General features: G+C 32.4%; 1 protein-coding gene across 5 annotated transcripts in view; it reads left to right on the top strand.

The window, feature by feature from the left end:
• Positions 1 to 6866: 6866 nt before the first annotated feature.
• Positions 6867 to 23803, top strand: part of LOC143235836 (lisH domain-containing protein ARMC9-like) — a 71362-nt gene continuing 54425 nt past the window's right edge. For 2 of the 5 annotated variants that reach the window (XM_076474066.1, XM_076474064.1), the window contains exons 1-4: positions 17434 to 17557; positions 18003 to 18128; positions 18483 to 18650; positions 20479 to 20634. In XM_076474066.1, coding sequence (XP_076330181.1) covers positions 18649 to 18650; positions 20479 to 20634 — 158 coding nt within the window. In that variant the 5' untranslated portion in view covers positions 17434 to 17557; positions 18003 to 18128; positions 18483 to 18648. Of the gene's footprint in view, positions 7000 to 17424; positions 17558 to 18002; positions 18129 to 18482; positions 18651 to 20478; positions 20635 to 20781; positions 20887 to 21354; positions 21446 to 23803 lie in introns of those variants that run through there. The other 3 variants (XM_076474062.1, XM_076474063.1, XM_076474067.1) reach the window with 3 other exon arrangements.

The raw sequence follows: 23803 nt of genomic DNA, 5'->3' as shown, positions 1-23803 counted from the left end.
ATATAGAATAATTTAAACCATACTTCCCAGCAAACATAAGTGACAGTAACATCAACACAGTAAACACCACCACAACTACGATGTTAACAAAGAAAATAACTGAACAAGAACTCAGAGACACAATAAAAGAGACAAAAATAAATATCCGGGAGAAGATGGCATACAAGTCATCCTCCTCAAAACAGGCACTCCGAAATTATTTGAACACATAACAGCAATATTCAATCTATCACTAATATCTGGGTTTTTCCCAGTTTCTTGGGAACATGCAAACGTTTAAATGTTCCAGAAAGAAGGAAAGCCAGCCAATAAACCAAATAGTTACCGTCCAATCAGCCTGACTAGCTGTGCAGGTAAAATTCTAAAAAATAATCAGTAACAGACTCTCCACATTCCTGGAGATAACATAAAAATTACTTGAAGTACAAAACTGATTCAGAAAATTTTGACAAACAACTGATCACTTAGTCAGACTAACATAAACAATAGTATATAGGTTTAATAAAAAAGAATGCACTGCCACATGCTTTCTTGATATTGAGAAAGCTTTCGACGCTGTATGACACAAAGATCTCTGGTTCCGAATGGCAGAAACTGTACTACCGAGAGGAATTATTCGCTGGCTCTCAAACGTTTTGGAAAACAGAATATGCAAACTAAATCTTGAAGAAATCTTCTCTGAGGTATTTACTCTAGAGGCAGGCGTCTTTCAGGAAGGACTAGTTAGCCCTATTCTCTTCACCATGTATGCTAATAATATGCTTCTGAACGATCCAAATCACAGATACTCGTCTCAGCTCGCTGATGATGTTGCAGTTTGGAAAATGCCCCCACACCATCAATAGCAGCTGCAAACATACAACCCCAATTAATTAGAATAAGTGAGCATTGCCAAAAATACAAAATTAAAATAAACAGTGGTATTCACAAAATTATCCAAACACAAAAAACAACTTTAGATTTGTATGAACGGAACCCTATGGCAGACTGCAATATCAGCCAAATTTCTAGGATTAACATATGATTCAAAATTAACACAGATTCACCGCTGAAATAATATTAGAACCAAAATATGGCGAAGAACAAACTATGTAAGGAGTCTGACAGGTAAGAACAGGCCGACAACATAAAAAATATCTAAAAAAAATAAAAATTAAACCCGTAATTGAATATGCAGTCCCAGCATGGATAAACGTAACAAAAAAATAAGTAAAAACAAAATTAGAAATGCAAAACACATTACTCACAACAGCATATAAAACCCCTAAAACTACTTCCTCTCTTTTTATGCGCAAATACTCAAACACAGAAACAGTAACAGACAGACTCCTACAGATATGGGGGCCTGGCATGGCCTAGCGCGTTAAGGCGTGCGCTTCGTAATCTGAGGGTCGCGGGTTCGCACCCGAGTCGCGCCAAACATGCTCGCCCTCCCAGCCGTGGGGGCGTTATAATATGACGGTCAATCCCACTATTCGTTGGTAAAAGAGTAGCCCAAGAGTTGGCGGTGGGTGGTGATGACTAGCTGCCTTCCCTCTAGTCTTACACTGCTAAATTAGGGACGGCTAGCACAGATAGCCCTCGAGTAGCTTTGTGCGAAATTCCAAACCAACCAACCAACCTACAGATACTGCATAATGATGATGATAGCCCCAAGCACCTTTCCCCAGTAAATATATATCTAAGAAATACAAACAAAAGACATCAAGTTACTAGACTAATTCTCATATAAGTTTTTAGACTTAATTAAAAAACATTGTAGGGTGTTTATGTTCTTAATTTATTTTTATAACTAATGAAAGTGTTAAGTTTGTTTGTTTGTTTTGGAATTTCGCACAAAGCTACTCGAGGGCTATCTGTGCTAGCCGTCCCTAATTTAGCAGTGTAAGACTAGAGGGAAGGCAGCTAGTCATCACCACCCACCGCCAACTCTTGGGCTTCTCTTTTACTAACGAAAAGTGGGATTGACCGTACCATTATAACGCCCCCACGGCTGGGAGGGCGAGCATGTTTGACGCGACTCGGGCGCGAACCCGCGACCCTCAGATTACGAAGCGCACGCCTTAACGCGCTAGTGTTAAGAGAAGTAGTACATTCATACAAATGTATGTGTAGATAATACACAGACATTGCCCTGTGAAGGGCTGGAGTAAGTGCGGTTTACTCTGGCCCTCATGTTGTATTTATTAATACATTTATCTGAAGCGCTTATCAACTCAAAGGAGGGAGGAAGAGGTCAAATGAACCTGACGCTTCCTGGTCTTTACAGCCAAATACAAACAAAGAAGGAGCGAACCAATTGTTGAAAAACATTCGTAATAGCATATGAGTTCTAATAGGAAGATAGGTTACATACATGTCACGTGAGATCTTATCAATACAATAGGAGTAATGTTGTTCCTAGGCTCCGCCATTAAACTGGAGCATCCGACTAATTGTAATATAATGTATTGATGCATTGGTGCTATCTGGCCCGGCATGGCCTAGCGCGTAAGGCGTGCGACTCGTAATCCGAAAGTCGCGGGTTCGCGCCCGCGTCGCGCTAAACATGCTCGCCCTCCCAGCCGTGGGGGTGTATAATGTGACGGTCAATCCCACTATTCGTTGGTAAAAGAGTAGCCCAAGAGTTGGCGGTGGGTGGTGATGACTAGCTGCCTTCCCTCTAGTCTTACACTGCTAAATTAGGGACGGCTAGCACAGATAGCCCTCGAGTAGCTTTGTGCGAAATTCCCAAACATTGGTGCTATCTATTGGCGCAAATCAGTAATGGCTGTCTTTGAAAGAAAATCCTAATGTAACATGGCGACTTGCACAAAAAAATTGTTTAAAGGCGTGCATGTTGTGAAAGGGTTAAATATGATTGAAAATAAAAATTCATTATGGTACAATATTATTTATTCTGTAATTCAGTTCTCAGAATTTATATCAATTGCAAAACAGTTTCAACAGTTTGTACAATCCCAACCATACTGTTCAGCTATTTACTTTTCATCAAAATTATTGAACTTAATTGAATTATAAATTTTTAAATGAAGTATATTTTTTCCAAATTGTTTAATAAAGTTTCAATGTAATTTTTATGAAAACATTTTAGAAATAAAATCAAACTAGAAACAAATCAGTTTTAATTAAATGTTTTTTTCAGACTTTGCTTATAACACTGATAAATATTTGTTATCAAAACATGGTGTTCTACTTATGCATTAACATAGGGCTGGCATTTCTTAATTCATTGAACAGTATTTTGAATGCAATTTAGGATCAATTACATTGTAAACTAACAAAAACCATACATATTTATTAACTATTTGTTATCAAATACTTGCAAATGAATGGTTCATTTGGATAATGTATCATAAAGTAAGTCACAAAGCATAGATCCTGACCAATGTATGGTTCAGGGGGACCTTATTTCGACAATTATCAAATTCAAACCCTATGTATAATAATGTTTATATATTTATCTCAGCAAAACAACAATATTTAATTCATTTTGTGTAAACAACTGGTTAAGTATTTGAAAGTAAGTTTTGTAAGCTGGGAAGAAAATATTTTTGAGTTTTGAATTGCAAGTACAGCAAACAAGATCATTAGTTTTTATAAAACCCTTTACCTTATCTGTTAATTTAACCTTCTGATAATTGTGGCACTTATCCGTGATTTTCTCCTTGATTTTTTATTAAAGTAAACTATTGAAATTATAATTCATCTTTTTCCTCCTTTTAGTAACATGCCTATTTTGAATTAAAATTAATTTATTCAAAAGAAGTTTTCAAATCTGTCTGTCACTTCAATCATTATTTACTAATTACAAATTTTGTTTTGTGGTCTTGTAATTAGCATTTTGAAAATTAGGGATAAAAATATTTTTTATAATGTGCAACAAAATATCAAACATAATTATGTAATGATCAATCTTCTGCTAATGTACCTCTACTTCAACTCTTTTCACTGTAACTTCATTAATGACATCTAAAATTGCATTCTCTCTGGTTGACTCTCTGACCAATTTGTATGGAAATTTATTCATTCAGAATGACTTATAAGGAATCTCTCTCCCTGTCTATTTCACATGGTGTATCCTGAAATCTCACATAATTATTCCATCCTTGTTAAACAAAATTTGTCTGAACAGTCTGCCTATAATATTTCATATCTGAAAGCTTTTAATCTTGAAACTATTAATTTTCTCATTTTTTATTTGTATCTTGACTTCCATTTTTATCTTCAGTTCTTCCATTATATACAAATAAACTCCAGACATTTTTTAAAAAAGTATCTTAAACAGTTTAGTACTAGGTAGTTCAAAATAATTCTTGTTGTAACTGTTCTCCAAATCTAACCCACTTTTAATAGATCATTGCTGTTATATTATTGTTGCCCACTTCAACCAGAAATCTGAACTCATTCACTTTGCACCTTGTACATTTAAAATAAAAAAAAAAAAACAGTAAATATTGTTCTTGAATCTGCTGTGCTTATTCTTTAAATCTGACAGACTTATCTTTATTCTTTAAGTTGTAATGCTCTAAATATTATATTTTCCATCTCATTGTTGTAGTTGTCCTTTGAATCATCCTATCCAAATTTCTCTCAATAAATTTCGTGACTTTTTTAATGACTTTCTTTTGAACTGCTTGAACATCCTACTGCTTTGCTTGTTTAAGTAGAGTCAATTTCTAGCATATAAATCAACTTCACTCTAAAAACTATTCCATACATCCAAACAGTTTTCCTGTTGCTCTAACAATATTTCTGATCCTTTCATTTAAGTTTTTGAAAGTAATTCATTTTCACACATAGCTCAAGGGAGAGCTTCCAGTAGAGCCTCATGTTTATTTCTAAGCCTTTAAAGAAGTTCTTAGTAATATTTAAGCAGAACCAATTAACAGTTCTCAACAGCATTTTCACATCTATGTACTTTAGAAATAGTATGCTTCTTGTTATCAGCAACTGAAACATCAACATTCTACAAAATGGCTCTTTCTATTGGGCAAAAGGCTTTGTCAGCACTGGATATTGTAGATATAGTGCGGGTGACATAGTTACACACTCTTACTAACTTTCATTAATAAGTTCTTGAAATAAGTATCTGTAAATTAAATTTAGCCATAGTCGTTCTTTGTTTGTCACCATAAATAGCTCTTCCAATACACCTATTATTAAGTCTCCCCTTCACTGTGTGCATCTTTTGGTTATATTCTTTTTTCTTGCAAATAGTCAAAGATTAAAACATATTTCGATTGGCACTTGAACAAACTAAATCTATATCTGTAGCTTACATGTGCACCCTTGTAAATCCAGAGATCTAATTCTTTACTCTCTCTCAAGGCAACCTTTACTTTTACTCTAACAATATGTTTTTTATGTTGCTTTCATGATTCCTGCTCTTAATCTGCAAGTTTCCCCTTTAATACTATTATCTTTCCCAAAGTTATATCTAGATTTTTCTATGGCAAGCAAGTTTAACAAATGTAACTCACTGTGTCTTTTTGAGCTTGTTGAAACTGCCATAAATGCCACAATTCTTCAAGTCCAATTCCAGCAGCTATTGTATGTCGTCACTATTCCTCATTCACTGTTACCAATCTATTCATCCAATAATTAAATAATTAACTAATATTAAAGTTATTTCAAGAGTTTATAGATTAAACTGCAGATAAATCAAACACTAAAATTACCCATTAATTAATACCAATGCTGATTATTATATTATTATACTAAGCTCATTGCAAAAGAATTAATTAAAGCTGCATAATGGATTAACTCACCAAAAACTAATACACCCCTGGCTTCTTTAACAGTGTTGTAGATCTTTACTCCTACAACTTGCTTGACGTTCATCATAGTCGACCCCATGGATGAAGTTTTGTTACTTGCTAATGCAGTGGATATGGGTAAGCTTGTTATGTTAGTCATTGTGTTGGTGATGAGGTCTCCTTGTGTTGCCCAAATATCATTGACCTTGGAGCTTAGGCCTCTACTGATTGTACCTGAGATGAAGGGAGGAACAACAATAACCATAACTTTATCAAATCTAGAGAAGCCATTCTTCTAGACAGGAGATTCTAACACCGTTATGGAATCATGTGCAAGCATACTCAATCCCTTTAAAGATGTTACAAGACCTACTCACAAAATGCTTTATAAAAGGATGTAATGCCACCAAGCAAATAATGGTGCCAAACATTATGTTCATAAACCAAATACAACATTTCTAGAACTTGGATTCTTTCATTGCTTGACCAGACTTTTGGAGAGGCATATAAATACCTCACTGTTGAGTTAAATGAGGAATTAGTAGTATTATTTAGTATTTCTTCAGTGGAGAATACCATGTAAGTTTTAATCTACCAGTGCATAAGGTTTAATGTGTAAAATGATTTAATGTAAAAATATAATGTCTATTATAATTATCGTCTTCGTAAAGGAATATTTTAAATCTATAGAGAAAATCTTGTCTGGTCCTGATGCATTTCTACGTTGGTAATTCATACAGTTAGTTTTCAAAAGTTATTTAATACACGCATTATTAACAACAAAACATTTGTGATACAATGTGATTAAAATTACTGGCATGAGTTGAGTACTTGATTTACCGTAATATGATTTTTAACCAATAGAGGGTGTATTATGTAATAGTTACGTTGCTGTGGGCAACGTGAAACTGTATTTCACGATGTGAGATTTGCTGTCAATAGAAGATAATTTATCAGTTATTAGATAAGTTTATCTCGTGCAGTGTAATTGCTTGTATATTCTGAAGTTGTAACTCTTTTATCAAATAAAAAGTATAAAATAAATATAGCAATTTAAAATAATTATGAAACATTTGCAGTATAAATCTTGAATGGAAGTGATACTTACGTATGAACATTTCTGAATTATGCTTTAGGATAACGTTGTTATAATATAAATACAGTATTACAGAAGAATAAGCCTATGTCTTTCTGTGCAAGCAGAAATCTTCACTTGATGGGTGTCTCTTCGAAAATTTAGGTCTGTGAATTACTGTTTTCGAGGATATGGTGTGAAAGTTGGATATTTGAATATATCGTAATGAGTGTTTTAATATAAATATCACTGAAACATTTAGGTTTACTAAGTTTAGTTTACTCTTAGTATTGATACTTGTAATAGTAGTTTCAGTATTGCTACTTGTACAAGTTAAGACTAAAAATAGTAATATATCTAGTAGGCTTATTAATGTAATGATTGTAATGGTGATTAAAACTGTTCATTGTAATAAAGATAAAATGTAATGGAAATGTTAGACAGTTATTAACTAGATTTTGATTATCTGTTCTAATAATAATAATAATAAACTCTGTTTGTTTTTTTAAAAAAGAGCATTCTACTATTCCCAAATAGAAAGCAACATGGCAAACAGAGATAAGCTAGTATATTATCTTTGCATTCTGTATTAAATTCTAGTTACTGTTAATGATTTATCAGGGAGAAAACTATTAGATAAAATTGCAGGATGTGATCAAATTACATGATGCATTTAACAATAATGTTTCATTTCACTTTCCTTACATGTGAAAAATCAGCCAGTAATGAGGAACATAAGTAGAGGTGGTACAAAACATTAAGAGAGGGGGATAAGGAAGTATTATCATAAAACTAATTATAAATATATAATGAAAAACAGAACATGTATAAAGGTCAAGAAGAAATCTTCAGGATGTTAAAATCTTTTCTGTTTTTTAGGCTGTTGGTGAGACTAAGGGCTGGTTAAATGTGTACAAGTAGTAAAATCTGTTAAAGTATAAGATTATTTCCTTACCAATTAGTATATTAATTGAAATGAAACGTGTTTTCTGATTTTTTCAGTCATTTTTTTGTTTAGCTGTAAATCCATTATATTTTTAATAGATAGAAAATTAGAGCTTATTGGTAAAAATCAGAGAGGTGATAAATGGATACATGTTTTTGAGCTATGGAAATTTTCCTTTATAATTTTTATTATTAATTTTGTATATTAATTAGTTAAACACATTCTTAAACAGTAAACTTTTCAAATTATGTGATGATTTTAAGATTTTAGAGAAACTAATTATATTTGTAATTTTTCTCTTATTTCAAATAAATGTAATGGTCTTAGTGTGCCCCCAGTGAAACATTAATGCATCTGTGGACTTGTATTACTATAAATTGGGTTTTGATAATTGTGGTTGGCAGAACACAGACAACCTTTTCTGTAGTTTTGTGCTTTATACTAAAAAACAACAGTCTTAGTGTCTGAGTTAGAGGCAAAAAATATTTTAATATGTGAAATGTAAAAAAATGTTTTTAGAGAAGAGCATGATTGTTGTTAAAGAACATAAGTTATTATTTTAAAGCCTTTTATTAAGATCTGAGTAGTTGTGGAGGAGCAAATGGAGTTTGTTTTTCTTTTTTTTAATAAAAAAGTTTGGATTTGCCCAAAACTGCTGGGATATTATTCAGAATAATGTGTAAAATCATGACACCTTTACTGTAGGAAGGATATCAATTTTTGAGGCAAGTTGAAATACATTCTTAAGGAATGATACAGTGTTTAAGTTCTTTAAATCATGGTCAATAGAATCCTTAAATTTGATGAAGACATTAATGTTTTAGGTATTGCTGGCTGTAAGAACAATGTCACTGCCTTACTAAAGTATTTGGATTATTTGGTAAATTTGACAAAAAATGATAAGATGGCTTTTAATTATGATAAATAAAAGGTAATGCATGTTGATATCACAGTTTGGATTATGCATTGGTTAGGCTACATTTGGAGTCCAGTGTTCCATTTTAGCTCTTTATTTTAGAAAAAAAGACTTAATTGTTGGAAAAGGTTTAGAGGAAGGCTATTAAGGATATACCTGGGAGTTAAAGGTCATATGAAGAGAGTTTAAGATTTTTACAAGTGTCTTCTCTTGAGAAAAGAAGAGTTAGAGGAATCTGTTTTAATATCATTAATGAAATAATGTTGATGTCTCATCGTTTTTCATATTTTATGCTAAGACTAGATGACATAAATATAAATTTTGACAGAGTAGGAGTTATTTTCAGCTAAGACAGCTTTATTTTTGTAAGAGGTTGGTTAGCCCTTGGAACAGGTTGCCTTCAGATGTGGTAGATGTAGTTAACTTAAGAGAAAGTTTGATAAATATTTGAATAATAAGGGTTGACATTGAGTATTTTAGGGTTTAATTTAATGGATGGGATGGTGTAAATGGATCAAAAGGTCTCTTGTTGTCCATTGATGTTATATGTTGTTTTCTTGCATATAATTACATTACATTACTGTAAACTGAATTACATATAATGTAACTAAGGTGCTCAGAAATGTTATGCTTTAATCAGTCTTTCAATGAATAAAGATGTAATGAAAGTTTAGAGACGAACATAAACATTACGGAAAATATGTTTACATTTCAGAAGCCCAGATACAGATTTGTTCTTTGGTTACATTATGTTTTTTCTAGTTATAATAAAGATGTGAATTGTTTGTTTTATTATATAGTAAGTAAATTTGTCATTACTTGTTGGATATGTGGCTCTGAAAGGCCACATTTTGTCAATAATGATTTGTTGTTTGGGGAAATTTTATTAATTAATATTTGGTTAATATTACTGCTTTAAACTTCTTTTATTATAATGTTGAAAGGGTGTATGTTGTATATTATCAGAGAGTTTTGTAACGATAATGGATGTATATTAGTTTAATGTTTTTGAGATGCAATTTTACCTTTGCAGTTTTGTATTATGAAGTATCTTATTTTTTGTGAAGGTTATTATTATTTAACAGTGTGTGTGTGTAATTATTGGCAGTAATAAATTTGTATTTCCCATATGGTACATTACCTCTTCTCACATAAATAGATATTCTTGTTCAGTGCTATTTTCTATAAGGAAAAGCTTTTTTGGTGTGCCACAAACCATGAGCTTCCACATATTTTACAGTAGAATAGTTCAACTGCATCTTGTGTGCAAGTCATTATGCAACAACACTCCACCAACAAAAGTGCAACACACACACTCCTGATGCAAGTAATCCACCCAAATGCAACTAAGTAGTGCACTCTGTTTGTTTTGCCAAACTATCACTTCTCATTTGACAGCATTCATTTGTATCAATATATTTTTTTATTGTGCTCTTCAATCTTTCAACTTAGTACATTTTTTTTTATATTAACCCTCTTGCCACAAGTTATTTTTACTGCACATGACACAAGGTTTTAGTGTCTTACATTCAAAATTTTATTAAACTACTTTTTTTGTGTTATAGAACTTAGTATAGCATAAAATTTTAGCTAATAATCTGTATGTTAATAGTATATAAGTTTTAAGTTCTTAATTTCATAAAACAGTATTTAAAAAATCTTGAATTTTCCCTAGTGTGACTCACGACTAATTTTCTCCAGCTATTTTTTCATCTCTGTTTTATCCATCCCCTCCTCCCAAGAGACTACAAAATTAAACATATATAACTCACTATAAAATGTCATTGCTCAGACAAACCATAATCTTCATAACCTTCAGTTTTGCTTGGTTACACAGCTGTCAAATTGAAAATCAGATTCCTTGTGTTACACCCACCTGCCATATCCTTTCTTTCAGGATTTGTTAATAGCTTTATCTTAAGTTTAATTACATAATACCTATAACCAATAAGAAGTCAAGGTTTTCATCTATCAACTGACATATTTTATTACATTTTGTTCTGAACAGATAAGCATTGTTTCATGAATAATACAACTTTTGGAAACACTGGAATGACAATGACTAGCTTGGATGAATTTTTAATGGCTCTCTTTGTGTAGTTAGAAAGACAGAAAAATTTTGCATGTTAGTAGAAAGTGTCTGCTTTTTTTGTATATTATTATTCTGTGTTCTTTGGTGCATTATTTGATTAAATGAAACAGATTTAATGCACTACTACCATTAGTATAAAAAAAAGTAGGATTAACTGTCTAACAATCAACAGCAAGAAAAAAGAATTCTCAGGTGGGTACTTTATTTCTCAATTTCCACTATATTTTTTATTTATTATCATAAAAGTAACTAAAATGTAAAAATAGAGATATCTTTAGGTTAGTTAACATTAGATTACATTAAATAAAAATTATAACAATATTATAAAAATATTTCATGAGGCACACATGTCAGCAGCTTGGGAGTAGCTAATGTAATTCATAGTGTAACACAAGCTGCACATTCCTAAAGTGATTTACAACTTATAATAGACACAGTTATAAGGGCAATAAAACAATAATATTTAATTATAAATAGATGCATTCTGTTATGAGTCTAAAGCTACTTAAAATAAATGAATGCAGTTTGATGCTACCTTTGAAGTCATTTTAGAAAGTAAAGGAGGGTTATTTAGATTTTTGGGATACGGTTATGAGGTTGGTTAAATTGACCAGCCTTGTATATAAGTAGGGTAGAGAAATTTACTGATAAAATATAAAGTTTTACTGACAACAAACATTTGATATGTATTTAGGAGGTTTTAGATATTACAAAAATGAAATTTGGAATTTTTGAGATAAAAACAGTATTTTTAATCATAATTTGAAAATCACTTTGAACACAGATTATTCAAAATAAACATTCATTATATTCAAGGATAAATCCTGTTTTAGTTTATTAAAAATACTTCATTAAAAATTTTATTTTTTTGTATGTGAATAGCTCATAATATTTACTAAAAGATTGACAAATTTCATGAAATTGTACATGCTATTTCAAAAGTTCATGGTATAAAATCTATAGATGTTATATGAGTACAAAAGGTCATGTTGTTGGTAAAATTGACCAAGCTCATGTGAAGAGAGTTAATATAAAGAGGAATTGTTCTTCTACATTTATAATAGTCAAAAATCTTTCAGATAACTTATTTTTCCCAGTTTTCCTTTTTTTATCACTTGCATTTAATCATTCATTATTACACTTTAGAGGTAATAACTTCTACCAGCACACTTACACAGTATAAAGATGGAATCTATGGAATTATCAGGTCTTATGAGATTGATCATTATATGAGGCAACCAACTTTTACTGATGTTGCCCATATTCTTCCTGAACATGCAGAATCTTTCACTCCATCTGATTTTGATGTGTCTTCCTTGGCTCTTAATGCAGAATCAGGTAGGCCTAATATGTTTTTTCTGGACATGATATCTTAGGTGTGTTCTCTTTTATTCATTTTCCTGATTTCATATAATCCTCTTCCTTCTTTGTTATAGAATATTCCCTCCTCTTAGTATTTGGTTTTCTTATACCAACCTAATATCTTGTCCACTTGGGTATTTTTTTTTAACACTCATCTCTCTTGGACCCAACCTTCTCCTGTTTTTACTTTTTACAGTAGAGCTTTCAGTTCTCCACACCTCTTGTTCTCAGGTTTCTAGTGCTTTTTGGGACATGGTCTATTATGGAAGGCCTTATCCTCTTGGGTTGAGCACATATTAGATCTTTTCAGTATGCTGTGCATGATAAGTAGAATCTTTCCTCCTTCCTTCCTTTATTAGCAGTCTGCATTTGTGAGTATGCAGGGATCACATATCAGTAATGTTCTGCTCCCTCTCCCTTTTCTGATTTGTATATCTTCAAGGATGCTTCCCTCAGGGCTGGAGGACATTGGTTGATCAGCAGGAAACTTCAGGTCAGTGTTCTCCAGCTGAGTGATCTTACCATATCAACATTCAAGAGCTCCTTGTTGTATGTCATGCTTTCGATAATTTTCTCCACATTGTAAAGAATCATCTAGTTATGATCCATTTTGACAATTCTACAGTGGTGGCTTATATCAGTCATCAAGTTGGCACCCATTCTCATTCTGGTCAAACCTTGGATTTCCTTTCTTGGGCCCACACACTTGGTATTTGATTTCTTGCTTGCCATGTTCTGGTTGCATTTAGTCTTGTTTTGGGTTGTCTTTCCTGTTCCAATCCTCTCATTTTCCAGTGGTTATGCCTTCATTGGGATACTCCATGTCAAGTCCTTCTGATTACTCCAGTTACAGTGTTCCTCACCATTACTCTTACTCCATCCCTTTTACATGAGCATCAGTCATCAGCATTTCATTTGGCTTGTCACATTTTCTGTTCTTACACTTGGTTTTTAATCTGGTACTTGGTGAGGAGATCTAGTTTGTCCAGGTGAATTGCTTCATTTTTATCTTGTTCTGGTTGCTATTCCTTTAGGGATATTTATCACTATAAGAGGAGCATTTTCTACCATTGGTCATTTGGTTAGGGGTTTTCCCTGCTTGTACCACTGTTTCTCATCTTATGGATTTACTCACTTGGCTGTTTGGTCAGGCGTCTTCTATCTTTGGGAGATATGGGTTATTGAAGTGTTTTATCCTATATCATTTGTTTTTCCAGGTATCATAAAGTTTATACATCCTCTATCCTTTTCCTGTTGTTATATTCCTTCTGAATTTGTTATCCTTTTCAGCAAGCAGTCTTCCCACGTTGGGATATTAATGTAGTTCTTATTGCCTTACTTTGACCCCATTTGAATCTCTGTCTTTGTGTATGAATTTTAACTTATCCCTTAAGACTTATTTCCTTTTCATATTGGCCTGTGGATGTTATCAGTCAGATTTATTTGCAATTGACTTGTCATGTACATTATATCATTGCACATATACTCTCCTTCATCTGGCTCAGTCATTTCTTCCCAAAAGTTTGGAAGCTCATCAGGGAATATCTCCCTTTCCATCAATTTCCCTTCCTTCCATTTCCCACCTGTATTCACGGTCTGATCTGACAGACTACTGTGTTTCATTCGTGCTCTTCATTGTTATGTTGTTTATATGACTTCCTTCAGTGATGTCCATTCCCACCAATTAATTTATGACAGATATCCTCTGTTTGTGACCTTTCTCCTTTCACTATAACCAATTGGGTTTGGCTTTTAATTTGATTGGCTTACTCTTCTTTGTCTCATTTTTGCCATAAGTTGTTCCAGGTGTGGTGTCTTTTTATCAAGTTTGGCACCTTAATTTTTCCTTGGTGTATCATGTCTGTTGTGTCATGGAGGAAATTCTTAAATAAGGCATGTGGACCACACCATAAATGTTCACCTTCATCATCTGCATTGGTTTACTGTTTCTTTGTCTTCAGGTTATTGTCTTCAACCTGTCTCATTCACAGGTTGGTGGGTGTAAGATTTCTTTCTGTTCTGTTGAACCTGAGGTGAAGACAGTATTATTCCCTTTCCTACTCCCATCAGATGGCTGGGTTTTGATTGTAGTTGGCTTACTGCCAGTATATTCTCATTCTTACTCCTACATGAATGTTGATTCCTAGTGGCTGGGTTTGGGATTGTAGTTGATTTACCAATAATATGGTACTCATCCTACTTTCACTTGGATGTTGGTTCCAGGCAGCTGTGTTTCAGATGCAGTTGACTTACTGTATGTGGTCCATCATACCCTAGCCATTATACACCTAGGGGCACATCCTTTTCACTCTTGTTCACATTCATATAATTTATGGGATTGAGATTCAGATATTGTGTGGTTTGGATCCAACCACTGCTCTCTCTCTTTTGAATGTACTCTTCCCATTTTCTGCCCATGTCTGTGTCATCTATTTCCATATTGGGTGAAGACCATACCTAATACAGAAGTGGTGCTGTTTCCCATGTATGATCCTCTAATGTGAGGATTTCATTGTTTAGGATGCTCTTCAGAAACTTTCATATAATTTTTCTTTCTTTCCCTAAAACTAGTTTCTCCACCTCTTTAGTGTGAGATTTTAGCTAATTATTTGAGTGGATGTAATGGATCTTTCAGAAGTTATAATTTTACTGTACTGAAAATATATTTCTGATAGATACCTATCTCCTTTCACACTTTCTCACCTCTGAAAGTCTGAACTACTATTTTCTGCCAAAACTTGAAGTGATAGTTCAGTAGAATCAAATAGTGGAAATCACATGCATCAGGAGAGTGTGTTGCACTCTTATCAATGGAGGATTGTCTCATGATAATGATATTTATGTGAGTGGAGATAAGTGCCTCAGAGATATATTTTCTGCATAGGAAAATTATAACTTTAGCACTTGTGGAAAGTTTGAAGAAGTGGATTTTCATTAAGTGGACATACAGTATTTAAGTTACAAGCTCAAGTAATTTTTGCCTTTTCTAAAATAGCAAACAAGATGGTCTCAGACCATTTACGTCACAACTAGTCTCATCAAACTAATAACAATTCTTTAAAGGTTTTTATTTATTTGGATTGACTGAAAATGTAAACATTAGCAGTAAGGATTTCTGTAAATACATTAAGGATAAACAAAATGTTAGGGTGGGGGGTAGAACCCTTGAGGGATAGTAAAGGAAGGCTCATATCTGATGATTATGAAATGCCTAGGTTATTATTCTACTTGAGCTTCAGTTTTTTACTGATGAAAATTTAAGCAATATTTTTCATCTTATATATTTAATAGATAGAAAGAAGATTGAACAAGATGACTACATTAATTCTAAGCTTGTTAAGAAACATTTGGAAGTTTAAAAAACAGTAAGGTTTCTTGGCCAAATAATATGTCCAAAGGGTTGTAAAAGAGGCTAAGGAATGGACTTGTAAATTAATTGTTACATTTTTTGTTTTTGTAAGTCCTTGAATAGTGGATAGGTACCAGAAGATTGGGAGTTACCTAATGTTACTTTTCTTTTTAAGGGAGGAGGTAAAATCTTGTCCAGTAATTATATGCCCATTGGTCTTACATCAGTTGTTGGAAAAGTTTTAGAAAGTCTGATAAAAGATGCTCTGCAAACCTAATTAACAAAGGTTAAAATTGGATAATCAACATGGTTTCTCCAAGGGAATATCTTGCTTTACAAGTCTCTTAACATTCTTTGAAAAGGTTACTGCTTATGTAGATGAGAATAAAGGTGTAGATTTGTTGTATTTAAATTTTCAGAAAGGATTTTATTAGGTGCAACTAAAGGGCCTGTTAAAAAAATGATCTCTTTAGGTGTAAGGGATAATTTAGGAAATTGGATAGAAGAGTGGCTAGTTGTAAGAAAGCAGAGGGTTGTTACAAATGGAGTTCAGTCAAAATGGATTAATGTTAAAAGTGGTGTACCTCAGGGCTCAGTTTGAGGACCTTTGCTATTTTTCACTTTTATAAACGACATAGATGAAAGGTTGGTTAAAAAGGTATTTAAATTTGCTGTCTGTGAAGATGCTGCTGCTGATTTACAAAGTGATTTAGATGTTTTACTGAGTTGGGCAAATGGACTTAATTATAATCGATGCAAGATAATACATGTGGGTAAATAAAATGTGAATTATAAGTATTATTGGATGTGAATAACTTTAACTGTGTTACAAAAGAAAAGTATCTTGGTGTAATAGTTGATTGGTCTCTTAGGTTATCCAACAGTGTGTTCTTGGTAGTGGTAGGGCAAATATGATTTTAGATTGTAAGTACAGAAGTATTGAATACAAAAATATTATAATTTCATTGTACAGTCATTAGTTGGAAGGAATCTAGTTTAGGTGTTTAAAATTGTAAAGATAGTGTTGATGTGTCATACTTTTCTCAGTGTTAAGTATGAAAAAAGTAGGATTAGGGGACAAAAATATAAATTTTGGTAGGGTGGAAGACATCTTCAGCTGAGAAATAGTTTTAGTTTTCTAACAGGGTGTTGGCCTTTGGAATGGGTTGCCCTTGGATGGTGTGGAAGCAGTAAATTTAAATGAGTTTAAGAAAAAGCTTGATAAGTATATGAATGACAAGAGCTGTGTTTAAGATTTAAAAAAAAATCAATAGTTTTAGTTTAGTTTAGAGAATGGGGCAGCCAAGATGGATCAACAGGTTTCATGTTGCCCCAAAACTTTATGTTATATTGATAACTTTGTGTGAAAATCAGGTGATCTAAGGTGGATAAGAGTTTTCTTTTTCCTTATTTATCAATGTGGCCAATCTAAGAAGAATCTTTGCTTAATAAAATCTGATTATTTATTTAGAATATTTTAATGAAGGTAAATTCTCTTTAAATATAAAAAAAGTCATTATCACATTAACATTTTATCAGCAGAAACTACATTGTTATTGGGCTCAACTAGGCTCCTGAATTTGGTTTCTATTGTTACTTATCTACCCTAGATTAATTTTTGCACTCAAATTGATTTTGTATGTATTTCTCAGACGGTTTGTTTTCTAAATTTTATAAATAATTTGAGCTTTGTAATTTATGAAAAGAACTAAGTTTTGTGATCATTATTTAGCCCTTAACAGGTATTTGAACATACTTGTGGTGTAAATAACTGATCATAAAGACATGTTTTACAAAGGCAAATATTCACATTATAATAGTAATTATCAGAGTTCACATACAGATTTCAGAATTAGAATAATATAAAACCTAACAATAAAAACAATAACTGGATACAATTTACTTTTGTTGTTTTCTTCATTTAATAACTATAGGGAAATCAACCAAATGTAGCAAGAAGAGTCTATGATAACTAAACTTTAAAGTGTATGAATACCGAAAACAATGTCAGGATCACTTTCTTCAGTGGAAGGGGAACTTAATGCTATAGTGAAGGAGGTAAATTAGTAATTATGTATTTCTGTGTAAGAACTTGTGTATCATATCTACAGTTTTTTTTTTTTAATGTTTCATTACATAAATTTGATTGTACATTGAAGATAAATAATTATTTTTTATCTTGATAGTTACGTTTCAACAATTTAAATTCTCAATGATTAACACAACTAAGAGGGCTTTATTTTGTTGGTAATGTTTTATAGTGTTAGAGACTGAGAGTGTTCTGATATTACTATGTAATCTCTAAAAGTAACGAAAATAATTTAGGACAAGTTACTTCATGTTTATTATTTAGCTTTCAAATACAAGACAATATATGCAATATAGGTAAACAACACAGTTATATGTATCAAAGTAGGAAACATTTATTCCAAACAAAACCTACAGAAGTCAACATACAGTATGAGTCATGCTATTTAAAGCTATGTATTTGGCATTCTTTCAGTACTTAGAATTGTCTGGATTAGAAGACTCTGTGAGATGTTTTGAGGATGAATGTCAGAGGCTTGGTAAACCTATACAGGATAATGCTGGAACTTTTCAAAAGGATGGTAGAGTTCGAAAAATTCAAGTATGTCATAAAAGTTATATCTGTGAACAGTATATGATACTTATTTTGAAAGTAAAGGATGTTTTCTAATTTCATGGAAAGCTTTGCTAACAGAATTATTTGAATTTATATACATTGGTTGTTAAGTAAATTCTTTTTTTCTTATAATAAAGCATTCTACTGGTATTGTCTATCTGTTGTGAGATGACAGTTTTATATGTTTTCTTTTGATATGCACATGCTTCTTTTATTGTAAGCCATTTTACTTAGATTTGTACACTGATTACTATGACAGATATAGATTAAAAACACAAATGTTTAAGCATATTTATATGTAGATGCTTTGGAATTGTAGTTGTATGATTATTCTTTTAGAATGAGCTCTTCCAACATTTTGATGAAGGAAGAAGGGTGGAGTTTTTCTCAGCATGGGATTCTTATATCAGTCCTGAAGTGCGAGAGGGTGATTCTTACTGTCAAAAGCTTGAATTTCAACTTCATGTGCACTTTGCTGTGTTTCCTATAAGGAAAAGCAACAAGGATGTATGGTTTATTATATTTTTCACCATCTCTTTCATTACATATAGATAGTAGATAAGTTAATAAAGATTTTATGTACTTAAAATCATTAATTGAATACATAATTATTACACTAACAATGTTTCTAGTGGCAAGACAAATAGGATTTTAATTTGTATTTATAAAAGTATTAAATATAAGTAAAGAGATTATAATTTAATTGTATATATAACTAATTAGGCTACATTTGGACTTTTGCATCCGGTTTTGACTCCTTACCTTAGCCCCTCAGTGTGGATTCTTGTGTGTGGTGAGGGGACCTTCCAGAGAAGGTTCTGTACTTTCATTTTTATCTCCTCTGGGATCTAATCCTCCACCCACATGTTTATTGTGTATGGTGACTCATGAAGGGGAGGAGAGGATCCTGTTGGTTGAGGGATCCAACCCGATCTAACATACCACCTTGGCCTTGAATTCCTGTAGTATGACGGCCTTGGGGTGATACTCCCAGTATCAATCGGCTTGTCCACTTAAGCTAGTACCAGTGTTGGATGTTTTCAATGGGCATTGTGGACATTGTGTCTGATGCTCATGAAACTCTGGCTTTGCTGCAATGTCCTTGTTTGGTACTGTAATGCATCCTTCATAGGGCTCCATGGTGGGTGGGGTCAGTGGGCACCAAAATATTTTTTCTTTATTATGGATCTCACAACCCAAAATAAAAAATATAATAATGAAAAAACAGATGTTGAGTAAGGACATTGTCATTGGCAATGGTGACACTGTCCACCTGAGTTGTGTTTATAAATCTTTAAAGGCAATGTACCTTTTTAACCCTATTTAAGTTTTTAATTCAAAAATTGGACTCTGTTTTCTTTTAATATTATTCTATTTTACATATTTCAATAATTTTACTTTTATTTGTTAAATTTTTACTGGTTGTATGGTGCAGATAATGTAGTTGCTTTGCACCAATAAATGCTAACCAACCAATCATTGCCTTAGAAATTACATTGAATTGTTGGAAAAGGTTCACTGAGATGATACTTAGGAAGAAAAGGTTGTAATATGAGGACAGACTAAGAACTCTGAAATAATTTTCTCCTTAAAAAAAGAAGGGAAGACCTAATTGAGGAATTGTTAATATTGATAGTATTGATGGAATGTCATTTTTTGTACTTAGTAGTGTGATTGGTAGGACTAGGTAACAGATATATAAAGGTTGTTCAAGGAAAGGGTAGGTTAGGAGTAATCTTTAGCTGAAATAGTTTTATTTTGCTAACATGGTGATTAGCCTTTGAAAAGTTAGCCTCCATAATTTCATTTTTTTATTATAGTTTAATGGATGTGATGGCTTAAATGGATTTAAAGATCTCTTGATGTCTTTTAGTTAGATATGTTATTTGTTTCATTTTTATATAGAAACTGAATGTATTTTTCAAATAAGAGCAAAGATGAAGTTTACAGTTTTAGAATAGTTTTTAGGAACTTTTTCAAAAAATGTAGCAAGATATAAAAATCAGTGATTGAAATATACTGCTGAGGTAAGCACTTTAGTAGTTTCTTAAAAACATCACAGTGAAATATTTTGAAATTTTACAGTTACAAATTTAGACAAATAACACACAAAGTATTTTATTTGTAGGTAATATATAATCTCGAAAAAATAATTGGGAAGTTTTAAACTTCATCATCCAGTTGTTTGTTTTTGCAATGCAGTGAAAGAAACTATACATGTTTATTAATTTGACACATATAGGTATTACAGAGTTGAATAATGCTGCAAAGTATAAAACTGTTGAAATTAGAAATTGGTATCTCCAATAGAATTAATTGTTTATTTACTTTACAGGTTATTGAAAAATCTGATGAGGCTATGTTTCATTTTCGTTATTACTTGGACACTCAAGGCTCGTGTCTCAGCCAAATTCCTGAGTTCCTCACTTATTATGCTTTACCTTTTGTTTCTACACCACAATCACATCAGTCTTTTGAACATTTATTTCAGGTGAGTGTTCCACTGTAGTGAAGAGCAAATTATATTTAAACCTTGTCAACATTCAGATTTTATTTATCATAAGATAAATAACAATTTGTCACTGGGATTCAGTCATACTTTGTTTGATCATAATTAATTAAATAAATACTTGTGTAGGAATCTTGGGTACCAGAACTGAGAAATCGACTTGAGACATTTTTATGGGAAGCTATAAAAGAGACAACTCAAAACAGTCCACAACCTCGTTTAGTACAATTATATGTATCCTTTTAGTTGAGCATAACATTGGCTGTAACTCATTTAGTGAAGTTATATGTATCCTGTAATAGAGTATTACACTATTTATTGATTTTACAAAGCTCTAATTATTGTATATGTAAATGTTAAATCAGTTGTTACTATACTGGTTTTATTTATTCTTAAAGTAAGAATATTAGTTGCTGGCTTTATACAAAGCTCTAATTATTGTATATGTAAATGTTAAATCAGTTGTTTACTGTGTTACTATACCGGTTTTATTTATTCTTAAAGTAAGAATATTAGTTGCTGGCTTTATAAAGGTATATGCATCTTTTAATTTATCTTACATATCACATGTTGCTTTAAGACAATTCTGTTCATGTACATTTTAATTTTTATATCTTTTTGGCTGTATTGACTTTTTACTTGCTTTCTATATTTATGTGACATAATAAAAATGACTTATGTAATTTTTTCTGTGTTGTAGCATGTTTAGTTTACAGAGGAAGAGATATACTAAAGGGGGCTGGCAGAGATGCAGTTTTTATTTAACACATACAGACTGATGATGTAGGGAAAGGCAAGTCAGAGGAGCTAATTAATAAGTACAAGGGGTTGATGAAGACATTTAAGGAAAAAGACTGGAATTTAATTTTGTCATGGATACTGCCCAGAATTAATTGTGGGGTTGAAGTTATAAGAAGGTCACTAGGCCTAAATGCTAGGCTAAGGTTAATATGAGCAGATTGGTTGCTTGGACTTGTAGGAACAATTAAATGGAAGAAGGGAACCTTTTGGAATGGATAGTTTACATTTAGTTGGAATAGGGGCTGGTTTGTTTGCAATTCTATTAACTCAGCAGTAAGGAAAGCTTTAAACTAGGATTAGACAATAATGAGGACCAGGAACAACTAAATGCAAAAAGAATAAAAGACAGAGAAAAGTTTAACATAGGAAATTAGTAAAGAAATAGTTATAAGGATTGACTTAATTGTTACTGTTATAATGCTAGAAGTATAAGAAATAAAGTAGATAACTTTAAAAAACTAATAGAGATAGAGAATTTCAGTGTAATGGTAATGACTAAAATTTAGTTAACTGTAGATGATTTTGATTACAGAAATTTATTTGAAATATGAGGCTACATGTTATGCAATAGTGATAGAGTAGTAAAGAAAAGGGGAATAGTGGTTTTCTGTGTAAAATGTGATGTACATCCTGTTGAACTTGAGGATATCAAAGATATTAACAAGGAGACAAACCTTTTTGGGTTTTATTAATGGATATACAGAAAAAAGGCTTTTAGTGGGAACTTGTTACAGACCACTGGATGATACTGATGAAATTATTGAGTAACTTTATAATGGAATTAAGATTTCAGCTGTTAGTGAAGTCGTAATTGTGGGTGATTTTAATTTCAGGCATATAGATTGGGAAATGATAGTGTCAAATCAAGAGCGGGAAAGGTTTTTGGAAACTGTTCAAGATGGCTTTCTTCATAAATTAGTCAAGGAGCCTACTAGAAACAGTGCCATTTTAAATTAATTGTTAACTTCAAATATACATATGATTGAGAGAGTAGAAATTAGGGAACATCTGGGTGCAAGTGATCATTGTTCCATTAGATTTGATGACCTGCTGCAGATGGAAATCAGGAATAATGATATTTTGGTTACAAATTTCAATTCCCCTGCTGGTATGGCAGTAAGTCAATGGATTTACAATGCTAAAATCAGGGGTTCGATTCCCTAAGTGGACACAGCAGATAGCCTGATGTGGCCTTAAATATCCTTTTTTTGTGTATTACATGGAATGTTCTCTTATCTATTGATCAGTTTATATTGTATTATGCCTACCACACAATGTCTATAGTGGTTGATGAATTAGAAACCTAAATTTCAGACATTGACATGCTACAATGTAAACAAGAACCTTTCACCTTTTATTTTTGCTGAAGGTCTGGCATGGCCAAGCGTTCGTTATGGCATGCGACTCGTAATCTGAGGGTCGCAGGTTCACATCTCCGTCTCACCATATGCTCGCCCTTTCATCCGTGGGGGTGTTATAATGTGACGGTCAATCCCACTATTTGTTGATAAAAGAGTAGCTCAAGAGTTGGTGGTGGGTAGTGATGACTAGCTGCCTTCCCTCTAGTCTTACACTACTAAATTAGGGACGACTAGCACAGATAGCCCTCGAGTAGCTTTGTGCGAAATTTAAAAAACAAACAATTTTTTTTGAAATATCAATATATGTAATCCCTCCCATTACTTCATTCTTTTGAAACCTTTTGTCTATTCATGCCGAGTTTTCTTAAGTACGTATTTATAACCAATAGAAAAAGCATATTCTAAACTATAAAAATTTAATAACCACTTATAATCAGCATGATGGTGAAAGCCCTGGTTTCACTGAAAATGTTGAAGCTTGTTGATTAAGTTATTGCTGTGATCAGAAATGAGATTTTTAAAATCATATATAACTTTGCTATAAAGCCAGGTATATTACAGTGATTTTCTATGTATCAGTACAGCAATTTGATAATTTTTTGTTTTTCTAAAATTCATCTTGGAAATCTTTATAAATTAATTTGTTTTCCCTCTTCACTTGAGAGAAATATGGGGCTTACAGCAAAGTTAAGAAAGTATAATGTATAAGTCCAGCTTAGTTTTGTAACATTGTAAATACTAGAAATAATTGTTTTGATATGGTACTTACCTCCTCTCACAGGATTAGCTGTTCTTGCAAGTGCTACTCTTTATATGTGAACATTTTCTTTACATATGCCACAAGTTTTTCTGTGCCCTCTATTGAAATTAAATGATTCAACTACATCTTTCATGCAAATTATCATGTGTCACATCTCCTCCAGAAGATGCATGACATAAGTGATGCATGTGTCTTCCTCTATATGGCTATACCAAACAATCCTCTTTCA

This window comes from Tachypleus tridentatus, chromosome 12, assembly GCF_004210375.1.
Source record: "Tachypleus tridentatus isolate NWPU-2018 chromosome 12, ASM421037v1, whole genome shotgun sequence".
Classification (NCBI taxonomy): domain Eukaryota; kingdom Metazoa; phylum Arthropoda; class Merostomata; order Xiphosura; family Limulidae; genus Tachypleus; species Tachypleus tridentatus.
The sequence above is the reverse complement of the archived record's forward strand: the minus strand, read 5'-3'. Positions and strand labels throughout refer to the sequence as shown.